The sequence below is a fragment of the Mandrillus leucophaeus genome, unplaced genomic scaffold (genome assembly GCF_000951045.1).
Source record: "Mandrillus leucophaeus isolate KB7577 unplaced genomic scaffold, Mleu.le_1.0 Scaffold256, whole genome shotgun sequence".
NCBI classification, from domain to species: domain Eukaryota; kingdom Metazoa; phylum Chordata; class Mammalia; order Primates; family Cercopithecidae; genus Mandrillus; species Mandrillus leucophaeus.
The window spans coordinates 1836550-1851321 of record NW_012102654.1 but is presented as its reverse complement, the minus strand read 5'-3'; the positions used below and the strand labels follow the sequence as shown (position 1 = coordinate 1851321).

General features: G+C 47.9%; 1 protein-coding gene across 2 annotated transcripts in view; it reads right to left on the bottom strand.

Annotated features, from left to right (window-relative positions):
• Nucleotides 1-27: 27 nt before the first annotated feature.
• The window catches only part of PTK2B (protein tyrosine kinase 2 beta), a 137283-nt gene continuing 122538 nt past the window's right edge, over nucleotides 28-14772 (bottom strand). The window contains exons 25-31 of one of the 2 annotated variants that reach the window (XM_011983866.1): nucleotides 8775-8921; nucleotides 8592-8627; nucleotides 8166-8190; nucleotides 6509-6555; nucleotides 5260-5397; nucleotides 4942-5022; nucleotides 28-1127 (exon numbers count right to left, since the gene is read on the bottom strand). In XM_011983866.1, the coding sequence (XP_011839256.1) occupies nucleotides 912-1127; nucleotides 4942-5022; nucleotides 5260-5397; nucleotides 6509-6555; nucleotides 8166-8190; nucleotides 8592-8627; nucleotides 8775-8921 (690 nt within the window). In that variant the 3' untranslated portion in view covers nucleotides 28-911. The remainder of the gene's footprint in view (nucleotides 1128-4941; nucleotides 5023-5259; nucleotides 5398-6508; nucleotides 6556-8165; nucleotides 8191-8591; nucleotides 8628-8774; nucleotides 8922-14772) is intronic. The other variant, XM_011983867.1, reaches the window with a different exon arrangement.

Below are 14772 nucleotides of genomic sequence, written 5' to 3'. Positions count from 1 at the left end.
GGCGGGTCAAACAAACAAAACAAACCGCAAAGCAAATGGGACAATTTTAATTCAACCACAAGTCAAATAGAAAGAAGTTAAAAGAATGTTTATGCAAACACGCGAGAAAATGGGGTGCAGATGAGAACGGGGCTCGGGGGGAGAAAAAGGAGGAGTAAGAAAAGAGGGAAAAGAAGAAAGGGAAAGTAAAGGAAGAGAGAGAAAGAGGGGCAGGAAGAGAGTGGATTTGGTCCAAGGTCCTATCTTGGCCGCATCTCTCTGCTTCTTCCCTCTGATGCTTGGTTTGCTGACAACACAGCGTCCTGTGCCTGGACTCCCAATTAGGTTGTACCTGGACTATGCCCCAGGTCCTCCCTCAGGAGGGCACATGCTGTCAGTCCAGACCAAACTCACATTAAATAAATTCCAATATACACTGTACAAGAATGCCAGGCCCATCCCTCATCTCACTGGCTGCTTGACCCCCAAAACAAAGCTTCTCCCCAGCTTCTCTGTGCATCAGGGGACATCTGAGGGCCGAAGAGGAAGGAAAAGGAATAGCTTGGTTCCCAAATCGGCCTGCCATGTCCATATATAAAGCTAGGGGCACCGCGTGACACTCCCCCACCCCCAGGAGCCCCCTGCACGGACCAGGCTGGCGTAGGGAGGAGTGGCCAGGCAGCAGCAGTGCCCCCTCCGAGCCATCTTTGTCACCCTCACCCTGTGTCCATAGCCCAGAGTCCCCTCTGTCCAGCTGCAGCCTGAGCAGTACAGCCTGGGGTAGGGGTGGGGAGAGGGAGTCGTGCAAAGTGGCAAGGGAAGGTGACTCCCCTCGGCCTTCCCCCTGGAAGACCCACATGACCAACAGCAAGGCAGGGGAGGTACATGGCAGGCAGGGGCGGAAGATGCAGGCAGGTGGCCCCCACCCTCCGTCACTCTGCAGGCGGGTGGGCCAGATTGGCCAGAACCTTGGCCTGGTCCACAGCGTCGAGCAGGTTCTTGGCGTCCACGGCCAGGGTGTGTGAAGCCGTCAGCATCTGCCTCTTGCACTCCTCACTCAGGGAGGTCACGGCGTTCTGCTGGGCCAGCCGCATCTTGTTGATGAGCTCTGCCAGGTCTTTGTTGAGCAGTTTCTGGGTGCCCTCGATCTGTAGGAAGATCACACAGGACAGGTTGAGGGGCCACAAAGTCTATGCCTGGAGGATAGGGAAGCCACAGAGGTGTCCACCTGCATGCTGGCCGAGGCAATCAGAAGTTCCCTGGAAGCAAATCAGACTTAGGAGTGGGTTGAATGCAACACCTGGTGCAGGGTGGAGTCAGGTCTGCAAGGACTGACATCTCAGAACCCAGCTGACCCTGTGTAGACCCAGCCTGACCATCCCTTCATTGAAACATCCCCTTATGCTTTCTAAAATGCGAGTCTGATCTTTTTTTTTCCTTTCTGAGACTGAGCTTTGCTCCTGTCGCCCAGGCTGGAGTGCAGTAGTGCAACTTCAACTGACTGCAACGTCCACCTCCTGGGTTCAGACAATTCTCTTGCCTCAGTCTCCTGAGTAGCTGGGATTACAGGCACTTGCCACTATGCCTGGCTAATTTTTGTATTTTTAGTAGAGATGGCGTTTCACCATGTTGGCCAGACTGGTCTCAAACTCCTGACCTCAGCTGATCCTCCCACCTCAGCCTCCCATAGTGCTGAGATTATAGGCATGAGCCACCACTCAGCCATCCACTGAAGCCTTGAACCTCTCAAAATCATCCATGAGGGTTGGAATCAACTTCTTCCAAATGGTTAATGATATTTTGACCTCTTCCTATGAATCACAAATGTTCCTAATATTATCTAGAATGGTAAATCCTTTCCAAAATATTTTCAATGAACTTTAGTCAGATCCATAAGAGAAATCACTATCTATGGCAGCCATGGCCTTAGAAATGTATTTCTTAAATAATAGAAGTTGAAAGTAGAAATTACTCCTTGATCCATGGGCTGCAGAATGGATGCAGTGAAAACATTAATCTTCTTCTATATCTCCATCTGAGCTCTTGAGTGGAGGCATTGTCAATGAGTAGTAATACTTGAAGATAATCTCTTTTTTTTTTTTTTTCTGAGCATTAATCCTCAACAGTGGGCTTATGATATTCAGTAAAACATGCTGTAAACAGATGTGCGGTCATCGAGGGTTCATTGTTCCATTTATAGAGCATAAGAAAAGTAGATTTAGGTTAATTCTTAAGGGCCTTAAGGTTTGCAGAATGGCCAATGAGCGCTGGCTTCAATCGGCATTAGCCCCTAACAAGAGAGTCAGCCTGTCCTTTGAAGCTTTGAAGCCAGGCATTGACTTCTCTTCTAGCTATGAAAGTCCTAGATGGCATCTGCTTCCAATAGAAAGTCGTTCATCTACACTGAAAAATCTGTGGTTTAGTGGAGCCATCTTCATCAATGATCTTAGCTAGATCTTCTGCAGAACTTGCTGTGGCTTCTCCATCAGCACTGGCTGCCTCACCTTGTACTTTTATATTACAGAGGTGGTTTATTTCCTTAAACCTCATGAACCAACCTCTGCTAGCTTCCAACTTTTCTTCTGCAACTCCCTGAACCTCTCTCAACCTTCATAGAATTGAAGGCCTTGCTCTGGATTAGGCTTTGGGAAAAGGGGATGCTGTGGCTGGCTTGATCTTCTCTCCAGACCACTCCAACTTTCTCCATATCAGCAATAAGGTTGTTTCACTTTCTTATCATTCATGTGTTCACCGGAGTAGCTAACTTTTCCTTTGCATTCACAACATGGCTAACTGGGACAAGAGGCCTGTTTTTTGGCCTGTCTTGGTTTTCAACATGCCTTCCTCACGCAGCTTAATCATTTCTAGTTTTTGATTTAAAGTGAGAGGTGGGCGACTCTTCCTTTTACTAGAACATGCAGAGACCACTGTAGGGTTATTCAATGGCCTAATTTCAATATTGTTGTGTCCCAGGGAAAAGGGAGGCCCAAGGAGAGGATAGGGGAATGGATGGTCGGAGGAGCAGTCAGAACACACACAACATTTATTGATAAGTCTTCTGTGGGCACAGTTTATGATGGCCCCTCAAAATGATTATAATCCTAACATCGCTGATCACCGATCACCAATCACCAACCATAATAGTTATAACACCGATCACCAATCACCAACCATAACAGTTGTAATCATACTGAAAACGTTTGAAATATTGTGAGAATTACCGAAATGTGAAGAGACACAAAGTGAGCACGTGCTGTTGGAAACATGGCACCAATATGCTTGCTCATTGTACGGTTGCCACAGATGTTCAATTTGTGAAAAATGAGATATCTGGGAAGTGCAATGAAAGCAAAGTGCAATAAAATGAGGTGTGCCTGTTCGTAGCTGGTGCCCAAGAGGTATTTACAAATGAAGTAGATGAATGAATGAATGGGTTGGCATCCCAAGGGTAAGGAGCTCTTAACTGAGATGAGACAGCCCCACAGCCCCACCTAGGGCTCCTGCATGGGTTGTCACTGCCCCTGAGAGAGAGGCCAGGAATTGGCCCAAACTCTCCTGCCTTCTCCTGCCTTGGGCAGCCACTGACAGTAGGGACAGTGGCGGGATGTGGTAGTCATCTGTGCCGCAGGGCTGGCCGCTGGGAAGCAGGGGATCAAAGGGCTCCAGGCGGACAACCAACAAACGTCCCATGGCACTGTGTTGTGTGCCTATGGCTTTGGCAACTAATTACCAGAAATTTAGTGGTGCAAAACAACACAGATTTATTGTCTTCTAGTTCTGAAGGGCAGAAGTCTCAAGTGGGTCCAACTGGGCTAAAGTCAAAGTGGCCACAGGGCTGGTTCTCCCTGGAGGCTCCAGAGGAGAACCTGTTCCTCGCCTTCTCCAGCTCCAAGAGGCTGCCGCCGTCCTTAGCCTGCGACCTCCTTCATCCATCACATCTGTCACTCTGACCGTGTGTCTCTTGTCACACACTGCCTCCCTCTTGTTTTATTTATTTATTGTTTTGAGATAGGGTGTCGCTGCTGCCCAGGCTGGAGTGCAGTGGTGTGACCACGGCTCACTGCAGCCTCCACCTCCTAGGCTCAGTCTATCCTCCCACCTCAGCCTTCTGAGCAGCTGGGACTACAGGCACAGGCCACCACACCCAGCTAATTTTTGTATGGTTTTGCCATGATGACCAGGCTGGTCTCAAACTCCTGAGTTCAAGCAATTCACCTGCCTTGGCCTCCCCAAAGGTTGGCATTCTAGATGTGAGTTGCCACACCCAGCCAGTGTTGTCACAGAGATCCCTGTAAGATCAGGACCCCTGATCCCGGGATCTCTGTGACAACACTGGGCCCAGTCTGATAACTGAGCACAATCTCCCAATCTCAAGGTTCTTAACTTTATCACATTTGCGAAGTCTCTTTTGCCATGGAAGGGGGCATGTTTCCAGGTGCCAGGGCTTAGGATGTGGACATCTTTGGGGGCCTTTACTCTCCCTACCGCAGGTACCATCTCGTGGAGCACCAAGACTCTTGTTTTGATTTTCAGTGATTGCTTCTCATTTAAATAAAGAAAATCAGATTAAATAATTAAAGAAATCTTAAGTGCTATTTCTATGACTCATCCATGTTAATCTTAACACAGACGGCAAGGCAACCAGACAAACGATAATAGGAGGGGGGAAAGGAAGGTGTGTCCCCTTTAGCATAACCTCAGTAAGAATTCACTGCCATCTTCTGGAGACCTGAACTAGGAAATCCCCGCTAGCATCTGGCCAGGTCCCTGGGTGCCCTCTCAGCCCTCTGGTGGTAGCTGATGGGATGAGCCACACAGAACCTACCTGGTGGGGACTCAGTGGACAGACATGATGTTGCCCAGGCAGCCCTCGTGAGCCTCTCATGGAAGCATAAGCAGGAACAGGTGGGGATGCAGGAGCAAAGCAACAGCCTATGGCACTGTCTGGGATAGGACACTCACCTCTGTCCGTGAAGACGACGGCAAGGAAGGCAGGAGATCGTCCACGCTCCCGATGAGCTTCCGCAGGGTAAGCCCCACGTTCTGAGGAGAGAAAGGGGCAGGATGGCTGCCACTCGTGGCTTTTGGAGACAGCCAGGTTTCCCCTGGGGAGAGCTCTCCTGGGGTGGTGCTTGGCCCCATGAGTGGCCTGGGACTCAATTCCCCTGGCCCAGCTTGCTCTAACAGGATCTGCTGGGCCAGCCAACAGGAAGCGCAGTTCTCCTTCCTGCAGGGCGGAGTTGAGCTGCCTCCACCTCCCCGACCCGGCCCTGCTCTCACCTTCACCACCACTACATAGCCCTCGGGGGGCAGCTGACAGAGCTCATTCTTGAGCTCCAGCACAGCCCGCACCAGCTCCATGACATTGAGGTACACCAGGTCATCGGTCCGGTCCAGGTTAGCTGTGGGCTGGATGGACTGAGGGGAAGACACAGGTGGCCAGTGAGTGGAGGAGAGCCAGCGCGTGGCACCATTCTCTCCTGGGCAGGCACTACTGCGGCCACCTCCACCACCAGCCCGATTTGAAAGGACTATTCTCTAGAACAATCATGCCCTGTCCCATGATGCATTGCCCCTGTCCACTTCTGGGGCAGTTTCCAGCCAGGGAGCCTTAACAAAATACTAGTGGTAGCCTCACAACAGACTAATAGAACCACCGCCTGGACATAGGGTGCAGGTAGGCTTTTTTTCTTTGAAGAGACAGGGTCTCACTCTGTTGCCCAGCCTGGAGTATAATGGCACAGTCATAGCTCACTGCTGCCTTGACCTCCTGGGCTCAAGCAATCCTCCCGCCTCAGTCTCCTGAGTAGCAGGCATGCCACCAAGTCCAGTTAATTTTTAAAAACAATTTTTAGTAAAGACGGGTTCTTGCTATATTGCCCAGGCTGGTCTTGAATTCCTGGGCTCAAGCAATCCTCCCGCCTCAGTCTCCTGAGTAGCAGGCATGCCACCAAGTCCAGTTAATTTTTAAAAACAATTTTTAGTAAAGACGGGTTCTTGCTATATTGCCCAGGCTGGTCTTGAATTCCTGGGCTCAAGCAATCCTCCTGCCATGGCCTCCCAGAGTGCTAGGATTAAAGGTGTGAGCCACTGCACCTGGCCTGTGCAGAGGGTTTCAAAGTTCCTTGGGTGATTGTAATGGACAGCCAAGGCTGAGAATCACTGTTCCAGAGGAAAGAAAGCCACTACCACCCCAGATGGATGTAAGAAAAATGGAAACCAAGTGAGGAGGCTCAGAAGAGGGAGGGAACCCACATCCCTTTCCCTGAGGCTGGACCAGGGATTCTACTCCAAGTCTGGGAGGGGGAGGAAGGGTGGGAGATTGGTTCTTCCTCTTGCTTTTTCATGAATTAGCTGTGTGGCCTTAGGCAAGGCACCCCACCCCACTCCCCCTGCCCCGGGCTTCATCTGTATAATGAGGACACTGCGCTGCATTCTGAGAACTGTGAAGCTTTCATAGTCCATGGTCTTCAGTCTTGTGCAACTCTCACTCTCATTTCTTATCACTTTCAGCGGAGCCAACACATACCTGTGCGCCCAGCCTTGGGGGCTTCTGTGGGGGCCCTGTGAACTCCACTGCAACAAAAAGAACAGCAAGTGGGGGGCAGTTCTCAGCACTCCAACCCTTCCCTTCGTACCTGCTGACATCAAATGAACCCCCTCCCCTCTACCACCAGGAGACCTCAGGGAAATTAACTCTGAATCCAGGAAGCAGGAAGGAGAAAGAACCTCCTGGTCTCTCTGGTTTCGCAGTCGTCAGGGACAGCACTGTTGTCCCTTTTATAGGAAGAAAAAGGCAAAGTCCCAGCAAGATGGGGGGATTGCAGTGGTGCCCCAGCTCTGGCTTGGGGTTCCTGCCTGATGGACACAAGGCCTGAGGGACAGTGCTGGGTAATCTGAAGGGAAGAAACCTCTCGCTGAAGCCAGCAGGTGCCTGTGGTGCCCCCGCCCTGGGGAGACAGCAGCTCATGGAGTACATTTGTGTGGATTCTCTAATGGTTTTCCCGGAGTGTTTGGGGCTGAAGGAAGCAAAATTGCAGCAGAAGCATGCTATTCACTCCCACTTTGAAAAGCAAAGACATACACAAGTCCACTCAGCACACTTTGTTCCATTTTTTTTTTTTTTTTTTTTAGACAGGGCTTGCTCTGTCACCGTGGCTGGAGCACAGTGGTGTGATCACAGCTCACTGTAGCCTCAACCTTCTAGGCTCAGGCAATCCTCCTGCCTCGGCCTCCTGAGCAGCTGGGCTTGCAGGCATGCATCACCATGCCTAATATTCTTAATCTTTTGTAGAGATGAGGTCTTGCTATGATGGCCAAGCCAGTCTCAAACTCCTGTGCTCAAGTGATCCTCCCACCTCAGCCTCCCAAAGTGCTGGGATTACAGGTGTGAGCCATCACACCTGGCCTTCTATTCTCACCTCTGCCACCAAAGAGCTCTGCGACCACCCCAGGCAGCTCACACTCCCAGGGCCTTAATTTTCATTTGTAAGATGAGAGTGAGCTCAGAAGGGACCCTAAAGTCAGAAGACTTGGGTTCAAATCTGAGCTTTGCTAACTATTAGCTGTGTGACTTTGGACAAGTTACTTAACCACCTTGTACCTCAGAAGATAATAAATGGTCCCAGGCCCATGTCTGACTTGTGTCCAGTTCTGTGACTGCTGTCATCCTGCTCCTCCTCAGTGCCACCCCTCCAGGCCCCGGGCTTACTGCTGGCTCTTCCCTCCCTGCCTTCAACAGGGTCTTCCAGAGAGAGCCTGAGGGCTCAGCTGCCCCTCCCACTTTCTCTCCTCTGTCCCTCAGGCCTACAGAAGATGAATCTGAACTGGGAGAGGCAGGTGGCACTGCTTAACTTTCCCCGCAGGAGCCTCTGGCAGAGCAGGAAATAAGGAAGAGAGAATTCCCAACTCGTCCAAACTAATGCAGGAGGGGGATGACTTGAGGAGGGGCCTGAGGATGTGGCCGCTGAGAGAGAGATGGGCAGGGCGCTGGACGGGGAGAGGAATGGGGTGGAGGGAGTGGAGGAGAAGCTGGCCCGCCCCACGTGCTCTGAATTAAATCACAGCTGATGCTGCAGGAAACGCAGACAGACTCTTCTGCTCCCTGCCCTGGGCGGTGGGCAAGGATGGTGGTTCTGAGCAAGGTGCCAAGCGGAAACCCCCCGAAGAAGGGCGGGAACACTCACTGTAGCCGACCTCCTTCTCTGGCGTCTGGAGGAAGGAGGAAAGAGAGCGTGAACGTCACTCATGCGGCTCTGGAGACAACCCCCTCCCCCGTTACCCATTCCCCAGTCCCTCCACTGTGTGTTTAGAGATTATAGCCGTGGGGTCAGGGGTGCTTCTGGGAGCAGCTTGTGACCCAAAGCTCCCATTCTGGGAGGCCGAGGGGCCTTGGGGAGGGCCACAGACAGCATTAAGGGTGCAATCACAGGAGACTTCAGGAAAAGGGCCACGTAGGGGTTGGCGGAAAAGGAAAAGACACCCTCCCAACACGGGAAGCCACTGAGGAGGAGCTGGGCAGGCCCGGGGGTAGGAGCAAGGGTGGGGTCCTATGGTGAACGAGGCCTTCCCAGGCCTTGGCATGAAGGAAGAGGCCTCTACTGGCGACTCACCAATGGGGACTTATCATTCATATAAACCATGGGGTCCTGCAGAGGAAGAAACAAGAGCAAAGGACTTAGAATTCTGGAGCTGAAAGCACCAAGAATGCAGGGGACCCTTGCCCCAGCCACCTGGGGAGGTGGAAGAGGACACAGATGGGTGCAGGGCACCGACATCCTTCCTGGGGTGCTCACCAGGGACTTCTCCTCCTGCCTGAGCCACTGGTAGTCCTCCACCATCTGCTTCTGCTGCTTGTCTAGGATTTGTCGCATCTTGATCTTCTCGGCCTCCCACAGCTGCTGGGCCTCTTCTCGGCTGCTGGGTCGGATGAAGTCCTCCTCCTAGGAGGACGGCAGAGAGAAGGGAGAGGATGCAATGAGCCCTGCTCTCAGACTCAGGCAGGGACAGTCCTCTGAAGAACCTCATGGCAGCAGCAAGCCTTGGCCTGGCCAGCTGCTTTTTTCTCATAAGTTTGTTCTGAAACCCAGAGCTATATGTGCAGATGGTTACTGGGTATCAACCCGAAGCATGTGCCTGCGTTGCAATGTGATACCAAACCCAAGAACCCATATTGCTCAACATGTGCTGTATTCAAATGATTACATGATCTGCTCATGATATTTTATCAAGTGACTGCTCTACTATTATCTCAGTATTTGTGATGGTTGCTGTCATTTAATAGATTTAAAAAAGAAAACTATTATCTCAGTGTTTGTGATGGTTGTTGTCATTTAATAGATTTAAAAAAGAAAACCTATTAAAGTCTATTAAAATCTACTTTAAAATCTACTAAAAGCATCCAAAGTGTTTCCAAGGGGCTGGCTTTGCTTAGTTGGAGAGCATCACACCATTCTGATGCTATCTCCACCTAAGGACCAAGGTGGCAGGTCTGGAAGCTTTGAGAGACAGGGGTGCTGCCTCTAGCCTCACGGTGTGCAGTCCCACGTGTGTCCATGAATGAGCAGAGCCTGAGAGAACAAGCAACAGCATGCACCCACCAATCATGCCTTCCTATTAAGACATACTCTTTATTAAGATAATAGCTTGGGTTATTTAACTAAATGTTAGGAGAAATACATGAGCTAAGGGATAAAATAGGAACAAAATTTCATGAAATACAGCACTACAGAGATAAGATAAATGCAATCATAGCTTGAGTTATTTAACCAATGATTAGAAGAAATGCATGAACTAATAGATAACATGAAAAACAAAATTCAAAGAAATATAGTTTGATAGAGATAAGATAAATGTTTCCTCTCCCTAGATCTAGTAATCTAACTCTTGCCTTAACTTACCTCTAGGGCATTGGACCTATTCATAGTTTTAGCTGCTAGTTCCTAAATAGAAAGTATTCCATGTCTTCCTATTTTCCTTCAATCTTCCCCCATGGTTCATTTGTATAAATATCTGCTCAGTGCCTCTAAACTATTTTTCTCTTGTTGTGCAGCACATGGTGACCCTGACCTCCTGGACAGATGGAGGAGGAATATTATTGGCATCCTTTTCATTGCACAAAACCCAGGAGTTGCCTTTGCTAGGGCAGGATTTTTCTGTGACATCTAAGCTGGCAGGTCTCTCAGTTCCTTGCCTTTGAAGTGGCCATTTGCATACAAGTCACTTGCAGAAGATGCTAACAATTATCTCTATCTACTTTTAGCAAGCAATAATCCCTACCAAGCCTCTTAAAAGACTTTCCTCACTAAGCTCTACAAAACACCCTTGAATATTACAATATGGTTTAAAAGTGGTTATATTGGGATGTTTTACTTAGTGCACACTGAGCTTCAATTACTAACCTCAATTTCTAATCACACGTTTCCCCACAAGTTAGGTTCCTTGCTGAAATATTCTTTATTCATTAATCTATTCAACAATTACTTATTAAGCAACTACTATGTTGCAGGGCTGGGTGCTGGGAGGACAGTGATTTTAAACTGTGCAATATTCTTGTTCTCATGAGGTTGAGTAAATACTAGTTAGACCAGGGCTCCTCAATCTGAGCACTGTTGACATTTGGAACCAGACAAGTCTTTATTTCCAGGACAATTTCCTGTACATTGTAGGATGCTGAGCAGCATCTCTGGTCTCCCCACAATATATGCCTATAGCACCTCCCCAGTTGTGACAAAAATGCCTCCAGACATTGTCAAATGTCCTCTGAGAGGGAAAACAACTTAGCTGAGAACCACTGAGCTAGACTTTATTTTAGGAAAACAGATTCCAGCATTTAAGAGTATTTTATAATCATGGAATTGATAAAAATGAAATAGGTTTTGTTGATCAGAGGCTGATACTCCAAAATGAGGACATTTTAAGGCCATAAAAATCCCCAGTTAAATGTCAACACCTGCAGACATGATGGCATGGCTGCCCTAGGCTGTTGACAAATAGTGACAAACAGGAACTCAGTGTCAAAAGTTCTAAATATAGAGCTAGGGATTTCTGGATGTGAGAAAAATGTATGGGTTAAGGAAGAATATGGTACCAGTACTCTTCATATCAGTATGGTACTTAATATACTGGTTAAGTACCAGTGGGATGCGTTACTAGAATCAAGAAAATTCTACAAGCATTTATAAGTATTTGTAAGTTTATAAGTGTTGAGAGAAGATTCCACCACTAAAATGCCTAGCATGCCCCAGGCCTGATCATACCACGTATTTTAACAAACACAGATTAGGAGACATCCTGATGCCTTCCAATTTCATAATAAAACTCAAGGAGAAAAATGAACACTTAAAAAAATGGAATCTCTTTGAGGTTGGTTTTGCTGAAATGCATCTCCAATATTCTTGTTAGATAATGGATACTTACATTGCTAATTACATTCTATTCTTAAAAGGAATTGGGTACTCATGGTGTTTTAAAAAGACTCTTGTAAGTCGTGACACCTTCCATAATTTGGCTATGACCCATCTGTTGGCCTTATTTCAACATCCACAAGTACCCTTCCTGTTGTAGTCCAACAGTTGTTGCACTTGTCCTGTAGTTTCCCACCACTCAGTCTTGGCTCCTACTGAAGCCTCTGCCTCTTCTATTTCCTGAATCTCAGTTTCCTCCTGTCCACATCTTTCCCATCTTTCAAGGCCCAGCTTTTAAATAGAAGCTGGAAAGGGTTATCCTCCTCTCTGAACTCCCACTTTGTGATACCCACGACCTTCTGGCTTGCATCACAGGTAAGTGTGTACCTGGCCTGATCCTTCTGGTCGACTGTAAGCGCTTTGAAAGCAGAGCCTCCCTCCTTCAGCACCGAGGACAGCGTCCACCAGTCACAGCAAGCCGTACTGTTTATTGAATTGTATTATTTTTATTTTTATTTTATTTTATTTATTTTTTTGAGACAGAGTTTTGCTCTGTTGCCCAGGCTGGAGTGCAGTGGTGTGATCTCAGCTCACTGCAACCTCTGCCTCCCGGGTTCAAGTGTTCTCCTGCCTCAGCCTCCCGAGTAGCTAGGATTACAGGTGTACACTACCACACCTGACTAATTTTTTGTATTTTTAGTAGAGACAGGGTTTCACCATGATGGCCAGGCTGGCCTCAAACTCCTGACATCAAGTGATCCACCTGCCTTGGCCTCCCAAAATGCTGGGATCACAGGCATGAGCCACCGTGCCCAGCCTTGAATTGTATTATTTTTAAAGCTCAATTGTGAGGTCTTCAAGAGAGAGACTGCTGCCATCCCAATGCTGGTATGGCATCCCACAGACTCCCTGATGAGTCAGACTATAGAGCCACTCAGTAGAAAAGTTGTTTTTCTGGGAAAATCACCTCTGAATTTTTGTTAAATGCTTCCAAATGCTTTGTGAGGAGCCTATTATACCTTCTCAGCATTCTACCTGGAAGAGACTTTCTCAGTGTTTCTGATCTGTGTCATAAAATGGAGCTTATGTTTTTAACTTTTTTGGGTTTGTTTATTTAAAGACATGCTCATTATGTTCTTTTAGGCAGATTTTCCTTATGGCAATTACTTCTAAAGCCCTGATACAAAAGGTCTTTTTTCCTACTACACAATCGCTTTATGGAACTGAACAAGGTCCTTGTGGAGAAGCAGGAATTGGATAAACGCAATGCTACCCCTCAAATGTGCAAATAGCTTCATTCTAAAATAACACAATTTAAAGCAAAACTTACTAAAACAATCAATTATGAATAGAGAGTCAAAGGCAGGAGGGTGGAGGAACTGAACACGGCCTATATTATAGCACATGCTTAAAAATGTAGTTTTATTATTGTTAAGCATATGCAAAGACAGAAATTGGTTAAATTAATATAAAAGAGAAACACGAGGTAGGTCAGAGGAAAATTTATTTCACAAAAAAATCTTAGTGCCTGGAATTCTAAGTTATCATGCTCATTTCAAAATTCTACTAAATTAAGCATAATGGCACGAAAGTAATATCAGCATACTTGCCTGTATCTTCCAAATATGTTATGATAAACGTCTAATTTTTTCAAAAAAAAAAGTTTAGTCATGTTCAGTGAGCCTGAAATACTATGCATGTATGCAGAGTTAGAGCTAAAATAAGTGTTTTAGTGTGTTTTAGTTGGTTTAGTAACATAGATCAAGTGTTCATGGCAACTGACCACCAGGGGCCATTTGTATGGAAGAAGGTGGTTGGTGACCAGTGGGCATCTGGTTATAAGCAAAAGTGTCTTTTTCACACAAGACTTGACAATCAGAAGCCAGCCATGAAGCACTTGGGGCTTCACCAGCAGTTAACAACACCCAGTGACAAAGAGCTAACAAGAGAGGTGGCTTAGGCCCCTGCTCTAGCCAGTTAATGAGCCTGTATTCCCACTAACCCTCAACTCCTCACCCAGCAGCAACCTGAACAAAAGCAGAAGGGAAAAAAGCCACAAGGAAGCCTTTCCTTTGACTGAGGAGAGATTTCACACCCAAAGCCATCAGGTAGGAAGGATCCTTTACTCTCAAGCACCACTAAGCTGTGCTGTGCCCTGCCTAGGAGCCTCCATGCTGCCAGGGATCTCCCTACCCCTGGGGCTCAGGAGAGGGAGAGATTTGTATATCTCCAGCCATAGCACCAGCATGGCCAAGGGCAGGTTAGGTCCAGCTGGTGTCCTCCAGAGCAGGGCCTGGTGTGGCCGCCATCCTCTGATGTGTTTGCAAAAGGAAGGAAGTCAGAGAGTTCCTGCTTGGTGGCCTGACTGGTGCAGGGGAGCAAGGAGGGCCCTCCTGAGCTGAGGACGTGGGGTTTCCAGTGTCCCCGGCCACCTCCCTCCAGCAGCCTCCTCAGTCCGGGCAGGGACCAGCATGCAGAGCCCTCTTACCCGCATGCTGTGGCGTTTGAAGACATTGTGCCGGTGGAGAGGTGGGGTGTGCAGTGAGTTAACGGGAGATGGATACTCCATAGGGCTGGTGAGCGTAGGAGAGCTGGCACACAGACCCTCAGGGACCTATTCAGGAAAAGCAAAGAAGCACAAGGCACGGGACAAAGCGAGAAGGTGGACAATTAGCTGCTACAAACATGAGCACAAAGAAACCACACATGAGCACCATGGGGGATAGGGCTTGCTCTCCAGGAGTTAATAAAGAACACGACATGGGCCTTCCATTGCTCCGAGAGAGATGGTGGAGCAGCGTGGCCTCTCATTCATTCAGCATTCCCCTATGATGCTCTGCACACAGTGGGGTCCACACTGGTTACTGACCCACTGAGACCAGGGTTCCTCCCTCAGGACTCTTTAGAAAACAGTTATGTTTCAGTTGCATGACAAACTGACTGATGTGGTTAACACACCGATTTATAGAGATATGTATGAATTATTTTTTAAAAATTCAGACAGGCTCTGCTCTGTTGCCCAGGCTGGGATACAGTGGTATGATCATAGCTCACTGCAGCCTTAAACTCTTGACCTCAAGCGATCCTCCTGCCTCAGCCTCCCACATAGCTGGGACTACAGATGCATGCCACCATGGCTGCCTTGAATTTTTTTAAAATTAAAAAATAATTATATCACAATTTTATTATTCTTTGCTTTTAGAGATGGGGTCTCACTATATTGCCCAGGCTGGTCCCAAACTCCTGAGCTCAATCAATCCTCCCATCTCACCCTCCTTAGTAGCTGGGACTACAGGTGTGTGCCACCCCACCTAACTCTCTGTTTTAAATATCACATATGAGTATATTTCTTTTTTTTTTTCAGAACAATGTTTCCATCTTCTGAATC